Source organism: Polyodon spathula, chromosome 5 (genome assembly GCF_017654505.1).
Source record: "Polyodon spathula isolate WHYD16114869_AA chromosome 5, ASM1765450v1, whole genome shotgun sequence".
Classification (NCBI taxonomy): Eukaryota; Metazoa; Chordata; class Actinopteri; order Acipenseriformes; family Polyodontidae; genus Polyodon; species Polyodon spathula.
Window position 1 is genome coordinate 56,132,601 of NC_054538.1, and position 18,504 is coordinate 56,151,104.

Consider the following 18,504-nt stretch of genomic DNA (forward strand, 5'->3'; position numbering starts at 1 on the left):
GGAGACAGCTGGTGAATCAACCCCGTCCAAAAGCAGATATACCAAAAATGCGGCCGCTTCCTTTCCCCAGACAGAACAGCGTGGTCTTGGGATAACTGACTGAGAAAGAGAGAGGAAAGCAGGTGAGTGCCTTTTACGGTGTCCCCTGAACTACACCATAAGGCTACATTTTCCATAACAGCGAATTATGCTTCCATTCATTTCTTGATCTCGTTAACATGCATTTTGATTAACGAGTTCACCTTACCAAATTGTTGAGATAGGTAGTGATGTATGTGACTTGTTACAATTAAGCACTAACGGATTGATTTAATTAACGGATTGATTTAATATCACTTGCTACTAAACCACCTCGTTACTATAACAGAAGTTCGATACACAACAGTGCTTTTTGAAAATCTTGCCCATTTCTTCACAATAGGGGCTGTTGTGAAAGACAGTTTCACTAGTTAATCACTGATTAAAAACAGAGTGATTTCCAATGCTTTTTCAAACTGGAATAAAATGAATGAGAAGACTAAATATTAAGATATTCTATACAATTGAGGGCTATACTAATTAATTTACTTATTTTTTTATTATTGGGTATAACTTTTTTTTAAACCTTGTTACACTATTCCTTTCAGAGCAGGAAAATCAATATAAGGGTGAACAAAAAAAATACACAATGCACATTAAAAAAAAAAAAAAAAACTTTACAAAAGGGTCTGGAAAACCGAGCGCTCCTGAAAAGAATGCCTGCTAAGCAATTGTCTGTCAATACAATGCCAATGGTGCAAATATAATTAGCCTCATTACAGCATATCATTTTAATATAGAAAATATTTAATTAGCACAATAACACACTTGATCCAACATTAGCACACTTGGAGGTGTTCCCAATAGAACCCCACATCTTCTGGAATGTTACTGCTTCTTCTAGTAGAATAGGATTGCAGGTAACGTATATTGCTTAAGATCTCAAAACAACTAATGATCATTATCAGAGCTACATCTTGAGGGAAATGTGATGGATTTCAAAAGGTCAAATTGGAAGTTCTTGATTCCCACCTGCCAACCATTCCACAGTAAAGCGCAATCCCATAGGTATGAGAAACTTTTGTCTGCAGTGTTGCTGAACTCCTAAGTCACGTGTGCTAACGCTGTCCGTTTCAAAGTCCTGCCTGCAGGCAATTTTGTGCCTGCAAAGCCAGGCCATCGTGCCCGCGGAAGCTGTTGTTAAATTAAGGGTCGTGAAGACATTTCTGGCGGGTCGTAGCGTGGGGAAATAAAGAAAGCTTTGAACACGTTTTCCAACAAAAGTGCCACAGCAGTCTGTTGATAGTGCTGCTCACGTACACAACATTTTTTGTCGTTTTTAATGGCTTTTGCAATACGATCAATCATGGCTTCATTCCCGAGCAGAGGCGGGGTGTTAATATGCAGGGTAAGCACTGAATTTCACCAACTGTTATTGAGAAAAATAATACATTTCAGAATTTAGAATTTCATTTTCTATCCCTATTTTTTTTTATTTAGTTCACCAGACAAGGGGAACACCGTATTATATTTAGTTACGAATCAACATTCTCTGAATAATTGTACTGGTGATGAGCGATCTTTAAAACAGTAGTGTTGACAAATTTGTCAAATTGAAACAAAGCGAGACGCTGTCTACTTTTTTTATTTTAGTTTATTTATGGTTATCTGTGTAAACATGCTGTTTTTTATGTAAATTATTTAAAGAATAAGAGCAGCACACACAATTACTGCCTGAGACTTGGCCTTAGAGTGAGCCAAGAATAACCCCACTAAAACTTAAAGAAATATATATATATATATGTATATATATATATATATATATATATATATATATATATATATAATTTTTCACTTTGACATTATGGACTTTTTCTGTGTTGATCAGTGGCAAAAACTCCTAATTAAATCCATTTTGATTCTATATTGTAACACAATAAACTGTGGAAAAGTTAAAGGGGGTGAATATTTTTGAGAGTCACTGTATATATAATGTCATTGAAGGCACTGTGTAAGATAAGAACCTATGATAGTCAGCATGCCCGCAAACAGCCAAGTAAGATCAATTTATGCCCATGCCAAAATTACTTTGAGGACCACTGCTCTCCAAGAACAGTACAGTAGTCTTTGAATTTGAATCTGCAGGAGGAGAGTTCCAACACCTGTGTGAGACACAGAACATCCAATGAATAACTGGTATAAGAACACACAAGCCTGCTTGTCCCAGGAAGACAAAGGCGGCACATAACTTCATTTCTTAGGGTTGAGCAGTTACCCAGCCCCACTGAAACCCCAAAAGAAAACCTTTTAAGGGTCTGCACCAGGGGTGTTCTGTTACTGTGTGGGTATCCGCTGAGTGACGAGAGAGACAAAGAGGTTTTATTTACAGAGAAACAGGCAGGTGCAGTGGTAGGTGACCACCACTAGGGTACCAGCATTGGTAGTCCTAGTCCAGGAGAACATATACACGTGTACATGAAAATCACAAAAAGAGAAACCAAAACAGTGTGATAAAACAGCTCTGTTCCCACTATAAATGCGGTCCCCCTCCAGGAACCTTCTCCCTAATACACACTGAATAAACTGGAGTGGGATTAAAATCCTCTAAATGAAACCTTTTTCTAAATACCAAGGGTCCCGTTTAAATAACACAGTGGTCCTTGGTTGCGCTCACAGCCCCTGTTAAACACACAGTGGTCACGTATTTGGTTCACTCACCCTGGATCTGCACACAGTCATAAGGCTTCCAGCTGGTGGACAAAGCACAGGACCAAGGACTGCTTTTTCAGCCCCTTTTTAAAGACATTTGGCCAGGGTTAATTGATAATCAATTAGCAAAACAACACCTGGCCACAACCTGGATTTCAATTAAGCAGGGAGGGGATGCCATATCTAACATAAACTTTGTGTGCAAAATTAAACAAATTTTGTTTACAAACCCAACAAAAAACTATTATTTACAGGTGCAGGGCCCTGCCGTAGAGTCTTTCTAATTTTCACAAGGACACTGACATTTGCTTGTTCTTGTTTAAGCTGTAATATTCAATTCAAAGATGAATATGCTTAATTCACTGTTGAACCCTGCTGATTTTAATGATATTTTATTGCTAAATTTAAGCTGCAGTATGCCACAATCATTTTCACTATTAAGTAGATATAGAACACCTCTGTGTATGTTTATCAGACTTTGGTGGACTTTGACAGTGAAGTGAATATGTACGTTCCTGCTTATATTAGTATATCTTTAACTCTGCGACAGGTATACAAATATTACAAGTTATTTTACTAAAAAAAAAAAAAACAAAGCTATATATGAAAGCTTTTAAAAAGCCAATCAAAGCAGTATCATTTCTTTTTGTTTTATAGATCTGCTTAAGATCTACAGCTTGCCTTTCAGTGTAATTGATTTTTGTTCTGGTCTAGTCGCCAGGTGTTTGCAGTTTCCATTTTTTCATTGGGATTCATGTTACCAGTATGCTAAGACATGTAAGCCATAACAGTAAATAGCAACAGGAGGTTATACATGGCAAACTCAGTTGTAAAATGCAAAAAGCCTGTTGATTTTATTTGCTCTTTCCACAAATACAGCACATAAAGGATTGCATTCTAAAACTGAAACTGCTGCTTTTTAAACAAAACTGTCCACCCATGATAAAACTGGTGTGTATTTCAAGATGCAATAATGGTGCTGTCTAACTGGACTCAATCTTTTAAAGATCAGTTAATACATACTGCGACAGTCTTTCACGCTTCAAAGAGTAGACATATATATTCAGGAAAACCTTGGGTGATAGCAAGACAAAATGTGTTTATTTTTAGTTGTAAAACTGGGCGGTCATCAATGGTTCCAAAAAGTTATATAGTAAACTCAGAAATCCAAAACAGTTTGAACTTGCGCCAGGTAAGATTAGTCTTTTGTTCAGAGTAGTGATTAATCATAATCCATCTCACACTAAAACTGCCTGGTCTAGTCTTTCTTTTATGTTTTTGCACTTCAGGAATATGCGTTTGCAAAGACTCGGACGTGAATGTTTTTGTTACGCTGAATGTACCACAGCCATTTTAAAATAGTATTTTTTTTTTCAGCAATTCATTATGTGTTTTGGATTACTAGTCAATTCAGAATACCAGGGTCTGAATTAGTGCTTTTATTTGGAAGAATGAGTCCCAAATATTGAGCATTACTCCTGAACGATAATGTGAGGAAGCAATATGTAAGGTGAGCATGAGTTTACTTAACTTGCAATAATGAGAATGAGGATCCTTAAAGTGATTGAAGCTAACAAAATAGTTTTTTTTTTTATGTTCTTCTCTGCCATGCACATCTATTGATTATATGTGTCTCAAATGGGCAGTTTTGAAAGTAATACATGTTATATAAAACATGTATTTTCAAAACATGCCATACTGCCTAGTACTTCACTAGGTTAAAGAAAAATGCTTGGAAGACATGCTCTTTGACTGCCTTGTACTTCCGGGGTCATTTCACCTGGACAGTGAAATTGTCCCCATCTTTTGACTAGCTTCTTTCCTGTCAATAACCAATCAACTGCTTCCTCTATTGACTGACATGCTCTCAGCCTTGCTTTGACACAGAAGACACAGGTGAGGTGAAATGACGCAGGGAGTGCAAACAGATTAGCCAAGAATAAGGCATAGAAACTGCTAGTTTCCTTTAAATCTTCCTGAAATCTCATCTGATTACAAAACAAAATGTAAACAGTCTTTGAAAAAAGCCTGTATTTTGGAACTGTGCCTCCGGCAGTTTTAACTAGATTATTTCCACTAGATCCACATCACTTAATGGGTGTTTAGTGGATTATTTTCTTATCTAATCTCCCTTGACTTACCTCTGTCATAGTCATCCTCTTGTACTGCCTTCTCCTGAAGTTTCTGGAGCTTTAACAATGAGGCCTCAATCTAAAAACAAATAAAAAAGCATTTGTTACATTTATAAACAAGCCTTTATATTTTAGTGCTGAGAAGTGAATATGCACTTGAAATAAAAATTGTGTATTTTTTCTCATTTACCTTTCATAAAATATAAACACTGCAACATTGATATTGTCTGAAATGGAATTACTGTAATTTAGGAATATCATGTCCACCCCTTTACAAATTTTAGAAGTATTGCAGCTCACTGTGGTCAGGATTTATATACAAAACACTATATATTTCAGTGGAGTTTACATGAGTATCGTAAGTCACAACATACACGAATACTAACCTGTTTTTCTTGTAGTTGTCAGCAAAAGCTCACAGTCATGTCTTTGTTATGTGTGAGAAAAATACAACTAAAACCAAATATCTTATATTGGGATTAATAATATAGTATGTATAAGCACAGTTTAAAGTTTGATGGATCCAAGTAAATATAATTATTTGCTTTATCCCGCTGCTTAACGTAACAGAGAAGAGCACTGTATGAAAAGATAACATTATACAAGGGGTGTGTGTTATATAAGAGGTGTTAAATATAACTGCTCAGTCGCACGCACACTGTGCAGATTTTGCGTTACATTCTAGAAATGAAGGTACTCTGAAGATATGTCAGCTTTCCTAATTAAAATAAAGGGTATGTAACTGAGGGAGATATCCTGGTCCCGAGGTTCAAAGACCAATGTGGTCTGCTCCAACCATCTACCAGGGCATAAATACACTACTTTAAGCATTAATCCTATAATACATTAAAGTAGTGCCTCAACATGTGTCTGTAACTAGGCTTTCATATAAAAAGAAGATGCAGCCGCATCTTCATCTTCTGACAGGTGAGTTACCTCAGTACAACTGCACTCTTTCCAACACGTTATAAAATACAATAACTTAACAATAAAAAATATAATATAACAGATGTTTCACCACTGCCACACAGTTCCACAGCTTCATACACTCAAGGGCATGTTTAGCATTTAGGCATTCTTGTCTGTTTACTGCATATCTATAATAGGAATATTGTATGGCAGCCAAATTAGTCAAATTTCATGCTCACATTTAATATACCCTCTTGTGTTGCCAAGCTTCTAATATACTTGCTGAAGAAACCTATCGCTAGCTGGCTCAAGCACAGACACACTTGGGCAGAAAGTCTTTAGGATCCAGTACTTGCCTTTATGTTAAATCGGTTACTTTGCAGACATTCTTGCAGGAAGCCATCGTATTTCTTCAGCACTGCATCCCAGGTTTGATCAGTATTACTGGTGCTGCTCTCGTAGCCCGAGGTGACAGATGATCCAGCAGACACTGCATCTGAGGTATCCACAGAGATGGAGAACATGGCTTCAGTGTCAACGGAGAACGTGTCCGAGTCCTCCAGTCTCCGTTTCATATCTGCATCTGTGATTGGTTGACTTTGGTCAATCTGATTGTACTGCCAAGACATTCTCTCAATGTCTGTCCACAGGTCTTTGCTGAAGAAATGATCTGTTTTATCCATTTTGGAAAAACCGCAATGTGTTTCGTCCTGTAATATTGTCGGTTCTTCCAGGCCGACCGCAGACAAGTGTTTTGAATAATTTCCTGCATTTCCCACCCCATGGCTCAAATTCAAAGAATTCTGTATAAAACTAAAGCTCGAGTTGAAAGTGTCATCCACGGAATCCAAAGTCTCCTTACAGTTTTCCTTAGAAGATGTACACGGCATTTCCTGCAATGCAGTTTCCACTTTCATGTTCTTACGTTTCCTTTCAAGGAGTTTGTTATTCTGTTGATTTGTCTGACATTCACATGGCCAAGGTCCATTTCTACAGCTGCTGTTTGACAAGGACTGATGCATACATGCTGGTACATTCACAACTGAGGACAAATGCAAGGTTATAGTGCTAGAGCTATTTAGTACAGAATCGGCAGCTGCCATTGGATTGCTATATTGTACAGTGTGGTGGTCAGTATCTACGGACTCCTTTAGGTTAAGCATTTGACAAGTCCCAAGACCATATTTCTGAATGTCTGAATAAGTCTTTCTACTCATCCCAGGTTGCTGGCAGGGTCTTTTGCTATTTTCTTCCTCTGTAAATTGTAAGCATTTCTGTCGCTCTCCTCTCATATAACCCGGTCTCCTGTGAAGTATCTTTTTGCGGGAACTGGTCCCTGGAGGCACTACTTCAGACTCATCTGAAAAGAAAATGAACATGAAAATATTAGCAGAGCCATTCACTGTAAACAGAAATGTGCAGCTGTAAATATTATTCTGCCAGCCTGGCTGTGTATCCGGAAAAACTGTTTTTGTAAATTGTCATGTTTAAACTAGCCAACCACTACCAGTCTTGTGCTGGCCACCTTCACTAAAGGTTGTGACATTAAACCTCTTCTTATTCAGGTATACAGTAAAACTAGACCTCAATTTCACTTTCAGTGGTCCTGCCTGAGATCTCAAAACAGGAGCTTATTTATTTCTATGAAGTTAATTTAGTAGAAACATGAATAATAACATTGTGGATAACAATGGTTTGTTTACTAACTGCAGGTATCAATGCAGATTCAATACCAATGTAAAAAAAGGACCTGATTTGAACATAAAATAAACCAGCACCACCATCTAGCAGACACTTTTGCAAAAAATACAGAGAATTGTGAGGAATAATTCAGAACCAATTTCAGTCCTGGCACCTAAACAATCACCAGTTTTATTGGCCTATTGAATTCCAGCTGATTCGTCACAGCTCAGAGGGAAGTGCAGTTGATGAAACAGTAATAATAACCTAAATCTACAACACATTTTTTTATCAATTTGATCAAATGGGAGGTGAAAACTTGTGTGTGTTTGGTCAAGTCAAGGTGGTCACTGGTTCAGAATCATAGCTCCTTTCGGTCTATAGGTACTGCAAGACTAATCCAGCTCAAAGGTGAAGCTATATTGTATATTGTTTGAACATAAGAACATAAGAACATAAGAAAGTTTACAAACGAGAGGAGGCCATTCGGCCCATCTTGCTCGTTTGGTTGTTAGTAGCTTATTGATCCCAAAATCTCATCAAGCAGCTTCTTGAAGGATCCCAGGGTGTCAGCTTCAACAACATTACTGGGGAGTTGATTCCAGACCCTCACAATTCTCTGTGTAAAAAAGTGTCTCCTATTTTCTGTTCTGAATGCCCCTTTTTCTAAACTCCATTTGTGACCCCTGGTCCTTGTTTCTTTTTTCAGGCTGAAAAAGTCCCTTGGGTCGACACTGTCAATACCTTTTAGAATTTTGAATGCTTGAATTAGGTCGCCACGTAGTCTTCTTTGTTCAAGACTGAACAGATTCAATTCTTTTAGCCTGTCTGCATATGACATGCCTTTTAAGCCCGGAATAATTCTGGTTGCTCTTCTTTGCACTCTTTCTAGAGCAGCAATATCTTTTTTATAGCGAGGTGACCAGAACTGCACACAATATTCAAGATGAGGTCTTACTAGTGCATTGTACAGTTTGGAGTGTTAAGGAGTTAATGCAACATTATACCACATTATATGAAAGTCTGTGTGCTGTTAGTTACTGCAAAAACTTAATTCAGTATAAAAACTTCATTTAATATAGCTCAAATAAATTAGTAAATTACTTTACAATGAATATGAGTGTTTTACTGGGTACTGTTAATACTGTGTACTACTTGAAGTAAAAGTGTTTGGATATCAATTCAGAATAGTGTAAAACGTAGTACAGTATAATGCTATTTCAACCCTCTGCATTTGCCTGGAAGTGCTTTCGGTTTTTAGGAACTGTTTCACAAGGTATTAACAGCACGGCAGTTACATTATAATTTCTGTTTTTCGGTTTTTATTAAATGTATTTTTCGGTGCTTACTTTTAGCTATTTTCGAGTATTATGTAAATCGTTTTTTTCGGGGCTTCCCTTTTTCATATACTGTATGAAATTAGTGTTTTTGGACAGTACTTGCACGCTTAAGTTGTACCTTCTTTCCTTTGCTGTCTTCCACAATGAAATCCCTATGGTCACGAGCACATTCTTCTGGGGTTTTTGCATGCAGGCATTTTTTTTACATTTCGACACAATTCTGTTTTAAATCCTCTGTATCTTAACTGTAATACCGTTTTAAATCCCGCTAACAAGCCTCCATTCCTGATTGTAATCTCGTTTTAAATCTAGCAAGCAGAGTCTCCAAAAGAAATGCAGGAATGAGCTGTCACTCAGTAGTTGGGGCCGGTTTAAAGTATTCAGAACAAATCAATGATAGATACAAGTCAGGAAGGCGGGACATTGCCCAGCAGCACTGGGAAATGTATTTATTATTATTTTTGTAGTAGGTTCTATTTTTTAATGGGAAAAGGGTAAAGTCAACGTGAATTGATTAACCATTTCCACAGTTTTTCTGGTGTTTTCCAGTGTTTGTTGGCTATCCACCGATTTCATTTTTTTTTTGTATTGGGGGTGTTTTATCGGGTTTAATCAGTTAAAACTGAAAATCAGAAGCCCTAATTATAATTGAAATATGTTCCAATTAATTCAAGGGACAGGAGCAAGGGCTACGTGGAGGAAGAAACGCTAGAATTGAAAATAGGAGAGAAGTGCTTTGTGACAGCAAGGAGTACAGGGGTTCGCAGAGAGCTGCTCCCTCACTAAGGTGACCGACCAATCGGCTTCCAAGGCTGGGAAGCAACTATTATCCCCAGGGGGAACCTACAGGGCAGAAAATGGGAAAATGCAAGAGAGTTGATAGATTTGGCCAGGGGTCCCTTCTGGCTCGTGGAGAATCTTATTGGCTTCACTCCCCCAGAGGGAGACCGTTGCAGAGGTGGAGCAGCATAGTGGAGAAGGAAGGGAGGATGGAGGAAATGAAAAACACAAGACAGAAAATAAGTGCATGACTTAGGGTTGAAATAGAGATTGACAAGATATTATTGGCAGCACAGAACGGGGAAAGAGCCCTAGCTTCTGCCCCCTGAATCACACAACAGGTTACAAATAAAAATCCCTACCTCTGCCACTATTGTGTCATGCATCTGTTCTGGCTAAAGCATGCACTTTTTCTCAAATGCCTTGAGGTTCCATTTTACAGAGAATAGTTTTTGCTCCATCAGCAGGCTCTTTGTTTCCAGATGAATCCCCTCATCAGTTAAAGCACGTAATTCATCATGTCACATAAGAGATGAAACTAATTGCCTCCCACAGCAAGACAATTTCTAAATACATTAAAAAGACAAATGGCACTATTGTTCAAGCCACTGACTGAGATTTGTTTTTATTTTTGTAATTCCAAATACAGAATGTCTCATACTAGCGTAACCATGTAAACTGTACATTTGGTCATGCAGGAAATGAACAGGACATTTACATGTTCAGGACTTGAACTGGTGTTTTCAACAGAACAAAAAAGTCCCGAAGGGGGGGGGGGGGGTATAGTTTGTTTGTTCCCTGTAAACAATATGTTGCATGGTGTTCATGGTTGTCATCTAATCTCGGTTTAGTACAGCCCTCGGAAATCGCATGGTTTCTGCTGCCATATGTGGTCATTTCTAACTGCATATGTGGTCATTTCTAGTCCACCAGTCCCCGTGGGGGCTCTCCTGCAAATGCCTAGACTGTGATCGGCTGCTGTCCCGTTGTCCGCGCGAAGGGGACCCTTAACTCAAAAACCTGGGCTGGCTGTCGTGTGTTTATTCCCAAAATAAACTGTACTTAAAGTTGACAACTCATTTTATTTATTTTTCCCTTTTTTCATTCCTAGCCATTGCTGTTTCTTCAATTTAAACATGGGTCATCGACACGTTATCATAAAGTAATAGCATGAGGTTCACTTGTGCCTTTTTGTAGCTGAACAAGCAGTTCTGAAAAAAAAAAGACGGCACTAAGTCTATCTAGGTGTTGTTTTGCAAGCAGTGACTTTTGCTTTAACTCTTAAAACTCAGCCCCATTCATTTTGGGGAGCGCTGGTTAAAAAGAAAAGCACCTTTTTCTTCTGCTGCAGCAAAAACTTCAAGTCAGGCAAAAGCAATGGCGAGAGCTCTGTCTCACAGTGATGAACAGCTGTTAGGTCTCCTGAAAGCAGCTTATTTTAAAAGCAACACCAGTGTCAATGATGATGCAGTAAAATACAGTTTTTATATGCAAACGTGTCTTTTTTTTTTGCCATTCCCCAATAAAAAATTTATTTTACTGTAGCGCTGCAGCACTCCTGCAAGACAGACAATTTTTTAAAGGCTGTGTAGTTATTTTAAACCCCTGTCTGTGCCATGAGGCAGCACAGACACCTCAACACTCCTTTCATTCCTTCTTGTTGGGGTGACTGGAATGTACATGCTTTTAAAGTTTTTTACCTTCTATGGAAACAAGAAATGGGGGCTGGTTCCACGAAAGGATTGGCTCTGCCAGAACAACAGGGCGGTACAGATTCTGACAGTTAAGCAGAAAACCTTTATTACAAAACCGAGGTTGGCGACTTTACGGTACAATCTACTGGTCATATCAAAACTGAAGGTCGCATTTGGCAACCAGGCAACCCGATATGAACCCCCTGTACATTTTATTCTAAACCAAGTAACACAATTACAGTAAGTGATAAATAATAGATATATCAAGTATACAAACAAACGGAGCAGACTCAAGGTTTTAATTCTCCTGAGTCCTGAATTCTGAGTAGTCCTGAATTTTAATATAAAGTAATGTGCTACTTAAGCTCTAAATGGGATCATTTGTGAAGTTTGTTATTGTATAACCAAAAATTTTGGCGGGAATTTACTTTGGCTTTATTGGCGGGTTTTTTTGGCTAGCCAATAACTCTTCAACCAATCAGAGTGTGGCATACAGTGAGTGATCCCGGCCTCTGACAGACTGGTATGCGGCACAGGTTAAAGCACCGGGCAAAGGAAAAAATGTGTCGGATATCAAAGTGAATATGCGACTATGAAAATGGCAGTGTGATGAAGCCAATTTGCTTGAGAAAATTAAAAACAGACATTTACATCAATGGTTTTAGAAAATATGGAATTTAAGATGTTACGCAGTTTTGTGCTATTTTTTTAACAAAGGGTTAATTAAGTACTGTAACAGCCAAAATAGTTTATTCAAGACTGTAACAAAAGCAAATTGTTATTGTTGATTCGTTGTAGATACTACTATTAAGAAACCCACCGTGCAGGTATCGGAACGTCCTTAAACAATATGTTAAAATAAATTAGTTCTGTTAAAGTTGATTTTGCCAGTGCTTGCTAGTCTACTAACTAGTTTTACATTTAGAGCATTTTTGTTTCGGCTTTATTGTTTTCACACGTGGCAATACCTTCCTACAATTACTAAATGATGTTGTGATCATTCCACTGTGTTATGTTAGTGAACCAGAGCTACGTTTTAATACTGAGATTTAGCAAATGCCTATCATTAAATGTACTGCCGCTACTAATCCTTTCCATTTACTGGTATCTTAAAATGAATCACTATATCACTATATTCTCATTTTTAGAAGGCCTTCTTTGTTCTTATCCAAGTTTCTGCAGTGACATTGCAGAGGCTATAACGAGTTACTGTAAACAAGATACTTTTTTAGAAGACAGATTTCATTAAGTAAACATGTACTTGAATATTTTTTAAATTAAACGTAGAAGGCATTTTTCTTTGTGAACGTACTAAGTGAAAAACAGCAATTCAAAAAAAATCAAAATCTACCAAGTTAGTCAATCCGTCGAATTGAATACCAGCTAAAAGTTCTTGTTACACAGTATTAAAACTGTACTTAGTAACATACTCCTGCCACAACTGTAAGACAAAATGAGAGTAGCCAAAAACATGACAAATTTGATCAGCAAGTCCAGTCACACTTAGCAGTTCTCCAAGTATGTAAAAATAGATTCAGTACAAGTTTACAGACATAGTCAGGCCACATAACTATATTCAGATCGCCTTGTATATAAATCCTGCATGAACTTAAAACAATGCAAGAATATTTATTTGCTGAGGAATACAGTTCAGCTACACTTCTGTCAGAACAGTCAAGTAGTTTTAATCAGCATATGTTAGAAGCCACATCATACGAAACAAACATTGACTTTCTGTAAGAGAAAACCAACAAGGATCCTGCATTCAGATAGCTTCCTGTTGCGCAAAAGAACATCTCTACAGTTCTTTGAAGACAGACGTTTATTTAAATAGCAAACAGGCCTGTTTTTTTGTACATCTGTGTGAGTTTGAACTCCACCACCAGCACCACCACACACATTCCTCACAGTGAACCAAATGATGTAAGAAAGTGAAAGTCAGATGTTGCTAGCCACCTGTCTTCTAGTGTTCTACATTTTTCACAAGACTGTTCCAGCTCACAGTTTCGCTGACATATTATGCATTCTCCTCAGGGCGTTCTTTTATTCTATAAACTAGACTTTAAATTTCACTCACTGTAATTTACTTCTAGTTTTTTTTCACAGACCAAAACCAGAATTGAGTTATAATTATAGGTTTAATGTGAACTCACAGGGAAATCCAGTGTGCTGTAAAAATGAAACCTTCTTTATACACAAGTCATGATCTAGTCCTGTGATTCGGCACACCACAAGAAATAACTGCAGTGAGAGTGCTGAAATACTGCAGTTTAACTGAACTCTACATATTAAAAATAAGCGTACAGTAAAATTCTCAGTCATATTTAACATTAGTATATCTCTGTTAAATGTGAAATGTAACCAAACTAATGGGAAGTGTATGCAGTCCGGTTCGCTGGTTTCCGGTTTCAGAGAATATATGTTACCCCCAAATATCTGCTCCCGCGGGAACTAATATTCTTTCCCCCTAACAACCAATATTAATTTCGTGAATAATGGTTCCCCTTCCAAGTATCTCTACCCCCTTAATTTTTTTGTAACAAACTAATATTTCTTTGCATAAGTCTATACCCATATATTTCCAACTAAAACCTTAATTTTAAGACCCTAAACCCAAAACTTGTACCATCCAGTCCCCTCTGACAGATCCAGTCTCACCGACAAGAACACATAAGAACAGCCTGCTAACATTGCTCACATTTACTTGCATTATACATGCATAATTTACAAACATCCATGTCGGAGGGGACTAACGTTCGTTCCCCTGGGGGTGCAAATACTCAGGGGAACCTATTTAAACTAGAACTTTTATTTTTCATCCCTGTGTTTCTCTTGGTAGAGTGTGAGGGAGGTTACTTTGAACTCCTTGCGGTACACAAGGAATTGAGCAGTTGTTCAAACAGTTTCTTGTTAAAAATACATTTGAGAGTGACTCAGGTATCCCGAGGAAACTGCCATTTTTGATGGCCAGATCCAACCCATCAGTTCATCTTAACCCCTGTTTCGTCCACCTCATTGCAAAAATAAGAAAGTTAGCACCATTGCATTTGTGGGACACATATGTCCCTTCTGCCTTACAGGGTTAAAGAATCATTTGTTTCAGCTTTTTACTTTTATAAGAGAGTTAATCTATAGCAATAAACTATGTTGAGTCTACACAGATATTAAAAACGGAAATGGTGAATTTGGATTTCCTAGTATGTTTATTCTTGAAATACCACTCAAGCATACTATGAATACTTTATCAAGCAGGCTAGTATAAATCATTCAATATTCAGGGCACAATGCAGGGATGTGCAGATTGCCCTGTGAATGTTCACTATTTTACAGCATATGCTTTGTGTAAATTGGTGGATTCCCCTTATCTTTCATAAGACAGATAACAGCTATATAAGACCTGTCGATTAAAAAAATAAAATACAAGGAAAAACAATCATAATGTAGACTATCATATTGCAAAAGAAAAGTCTACTGGAAGCCATAACAGTAGTACAGTATTTCATGTTATATTTCAAAATGTAATTTTTTTTTAAATTTTGTCTGTTGTTTATTAAGTATATGGCATGTAATTCAATATGTTAACGTAACATTATTCAGCGGGTTTAATTCGGCTTTATGAAGCAAAATTTGTTAATTCAATAGGGTGATGCAAAATCTTTAGCCATAGCTGTAGATACCACTCGCAGAGAACAATACAGCAATCAGAATCTTGGGAAAGTAAGTCTACATATACAGTAGAATAATAGCATATTATAATAATGCCTGTTCAAAGTTCCATCACATTTGGTAAAGCACTTCCCGGGGTATTGTTTGTACAAGCTACTCCCCAACACTGAGGGTTAAAATACAAGCATTTACAGTGTAGTGGTTTGGAGGAGTTGTCACTGTCTTTAAAGTCTGCTTCCTGAGCACTTATTGGTGTTATTAAAATTGGTTAAATAGAGGGTTTTCAAATGATCAGAATGCCTGGTAATAAACTTTCCATTCCTGTGCAAGAAACAAAGAAGCACTGACCTGACTTTAAGAATAAAGAAGTGTGACTATGATATGAACCTCCCACTATGCAAACTACACATTTACTAAAGATTTTTCCCAACTTTTAAAGTAATACATTTAAATACAAAAAATAAAGATTATCTATACCTCACCCAACCCAAATATCTTATATGACTTTTTTTCTCCTGGTTTCATTACATCAGAGAAACAGTGTTGATTGTTCCTGCCATTACAGTTTTCAATACATAAAACCAAAACCCTAAACTATCTTCATTCCAGAATTGTCTAATTTGTACTTTGATGAGTCAAGGTTACAGCAAAGTAACATTGTTTAAGGATAGCCAAGTGTTAAAAGACTACAACGTTTTATCAAAGACTAAGAATTATACCATGAAATACTGCTGTAACATAGTGTATGTACAATAGTTCATATTAAGATGATGAAATGATATCCTATACTTTGGGTTTTATCTAAAAAAAAAAAAAACAGTACAGGTTTCTTGTTTCAAAACTCTACTGAAAGCAATACTTACATTTGTTGATTTACTGCAGTAAACAGACTGTTGATGCCCCTTATTGTAGTTCATGAGTCTTTGATATGAGCAACTGTGTCAATGAAGCACTGAAGCAGAAAAGGTCATTCATTCAGCTTTCTGTCTGCCCTATGTAATTTGAGTGTTAGTAAAATTAAACAATAGTCAATTGTTATATGGATATTTGTTAATGTGCAGAGTACCTGGAATGTACTATATATTCCTTTAAAGTTCTGTTTACTTATCAGTGTTTACTGCATGACTAGGGTGAGAGTGAAAACACACAGAAGACCTGCAGATAAAACATGTTTGAAACAAGACTGCATTGAACAATAAACAAATGTTTGTCTTCACATGTTAGTGTTGCTTTGCAAACGTACAGCTCAAACACAGTTGTGTGGTGTACTTTGTTGCTATGCTGATACAGACGGTTCACAGAATTACAAGAAAAGCCAGCTAGATATACAGTACAAACTTCACTGTGACTGATATACTCTAGGCACCAAGGGTTTGATTTCTCTGTGTACACTATTAACCCCATCAGGATAACAAATTTATTACACAGACTATACAAATGACTGATTTAATTTCATGGAACTGTACTTAGAGGCTGTTTACCTGTTGTTCCTTGTGGTGAACCTTACTACAGACATTCTTTAGCAGAAGTTATTGTGTGTACCTTATGGGGGTGTGTGGAGGTGTCTGTCTGTAGTCTGACTACCTGCCTTTGTCACACTAATATGTTTTCATTTATCTAGAGAACCCACTGTAAAATTCTGATTAAAACCTTAAAAGAATATTCTTTAGGTACAGCAAGAGCATCAGCCTTTGGAATCATTCTACAATAATGGATTCCAAATAAGAAGCATCTAATTATTGTACCCTAGTGGTTCTGTTTGGAACCCAGTATTTAAACTGCAGATCAGTATATAATGATGTGTTATAAAACCTAAAGGTTCTGATTAGAATGCCTGTAGTATTGTAGATTTAATATACTTTTTAGTTTTTCATTTTCAGCAGTAAGTCAATGTATGTATCTCGTTACTTTTGCTGAACCTACTCTGTACTAATGCTGGGATGAAGTGAGGACAGCTGTAATGAATAATGCATTTGTTCCTCTACTGCCTTCATATCTTACTGTTTTTGTGCAGTTAAATATTATTTTATGTGCAACAGTAACGTGTAACAGGGATTATTATTATTATTATTATTATTATTATTATTATTATTATTATTATTAAATATTAATAATGTTTAATAATAATAATAATAATAATAATAATAATAATAATAATAATAATAATAATAATGTGCGGTATTATTTCAGGACAGGGCACATCTTTTCAGTCACTGAATTCAGCAAAACGACACGAATTAAAAGTTGGCACCAAAATGAATTTGGCTCAACATCCTGCTATACTAACAGTTCATTTTTCAAACCAGTGATTATACTAGTATACTACAGCAAAGCTTTTGTTTACAATGTAACTAACCCAGAGAGCTTTAGTAGTTAATTCACATTCTTTAAAGCCTTTGGCTTTAACATTACTTCACCCATGTGCTGTTATTAAACACATAATGTGCGTGACAGTAAATGCAAAATTTTACCATGGATTTAAAAGAAAGAACAAAACATAGTGTTTTCTCCCGGTTCACATGCGACAGTGTTCAGAATGTACGTACATCTAGGTAAATCTGCTTTTAAATCAAAGCGTATTATATATTATATAATTACCTTCTCCGCTGCAGCGAGCAGAGTGTAGCGGAAGGCTGCGTGCTCTGTTACTGTTGGGACTGGAGGAAGAGCCCAGGCCCTCCAACCTCATCATACCGGTAAACATCTTGGGAAAACCGTTAAGTCACCAAAAACAACATGCAGAAGGCGGCTGACATCTCATTACATTTCTTGAAAGACTGACGCAAGTATTTTCCTTAATAAAACGGCACAAGTTACAGGATGCTTGTCCCTAAAAATATGTTTGTGTGGGGTTGTTTTTGTTTTGTTTTGTTTTTTAATTATGTTTTATGAAGGCATAAAGTTACTGTAAATGGCTACTTCCGATTTGTTTGAATGATGGAACTTCATCATTGCAGACAAGCAACTGTATGCGGTTTACAATTCAATGCAGTTGTTTGTTTTAAATAAAGTCTCAGTCGTAGCTCGGTAATTTGTTTCAGACTATTAATAGTTTGTCATGAAGAATTCTGTAGTTTTCTCTTCGGAAAAAAAAAAAAATCCTAACATAAAATACCAGTAATGCAATTTGTTCTTGAAAACAAGCACGTCCAAAATTGCTGCTTTTTGGTAATCCGTACAGTCCTTTTTATCAGCAATCAGCAGCAATAGCACTTTGTCCCGTTGTGTCGTGTTGTAATGTAGGAGTTTCCTTTCCTGCTCCCTTGGACGGAGGCTGACTATGCATTCATTCCTTTGCCTCGGTACTTCCAGAACTGCGCCAGTGAAAGAGTAGAACAGGCACGTAGGGAAGCAGTGTCCCTCATCTGCATTCTGCTAAATTCACAGTAGACTACCGTATGTTGTCGGTAAATCTTGGAAACAAAACAAACAAACAAACAAAAAAACACTACTATAACACCAGTATGGTACTTGAGAAACAACAGCACAAAACCTGAAGTCACGTTTCTTGTTGTGTTTAGTTATGATGTTGATGTAAACATTTGGCTGCTTTTACAAAGTTTTTACTGTTTTACA

General features: G+C 36.9%; 1 protein-coding gene across 4 annotated transcripts in view; it reads right to left on the reverse strand.

The window, feature by feature from the left end:
• Positions 1 to 18,273, reverse strand: part of disc1 (DISC1 scaffold protein) — a 109,255-nt gene extending 90,982 nt beyond the window's left edge. For 2 of the 4 annotated variants that reach the window (XR_005950358.1, XM_041250808.1), the window contains exons 1-3: positions 17,527 to 18,273; positions 6,125 to 7,128; positions 4,869 to 4,938 (exon numbers count right to left, since the gene is read on the reverse strand). Coding sequence is in view for 3 of the 4 variants with exons in the window: in XM_041250808.1 (XP_041106742.1) it covers positions 4,869 to 4,938; positions 6,125 to 7,128; positions 17,527 to 17,632 (1,180 nt within the window). In the remaining variant the exon portion in view is untranslated. The remainder of the gene's footprint in view (positions 1 to 4,868; positions 4,939 to 6,124; positions 7,129 to 17,526) is intronic. The other 2 variants (XM_041250807.1, XM_041250806.1) reach the window with 1 other exon arrangement.
• Positions 18,274 to 18,504: the final 231 nt, after the last annotated feature.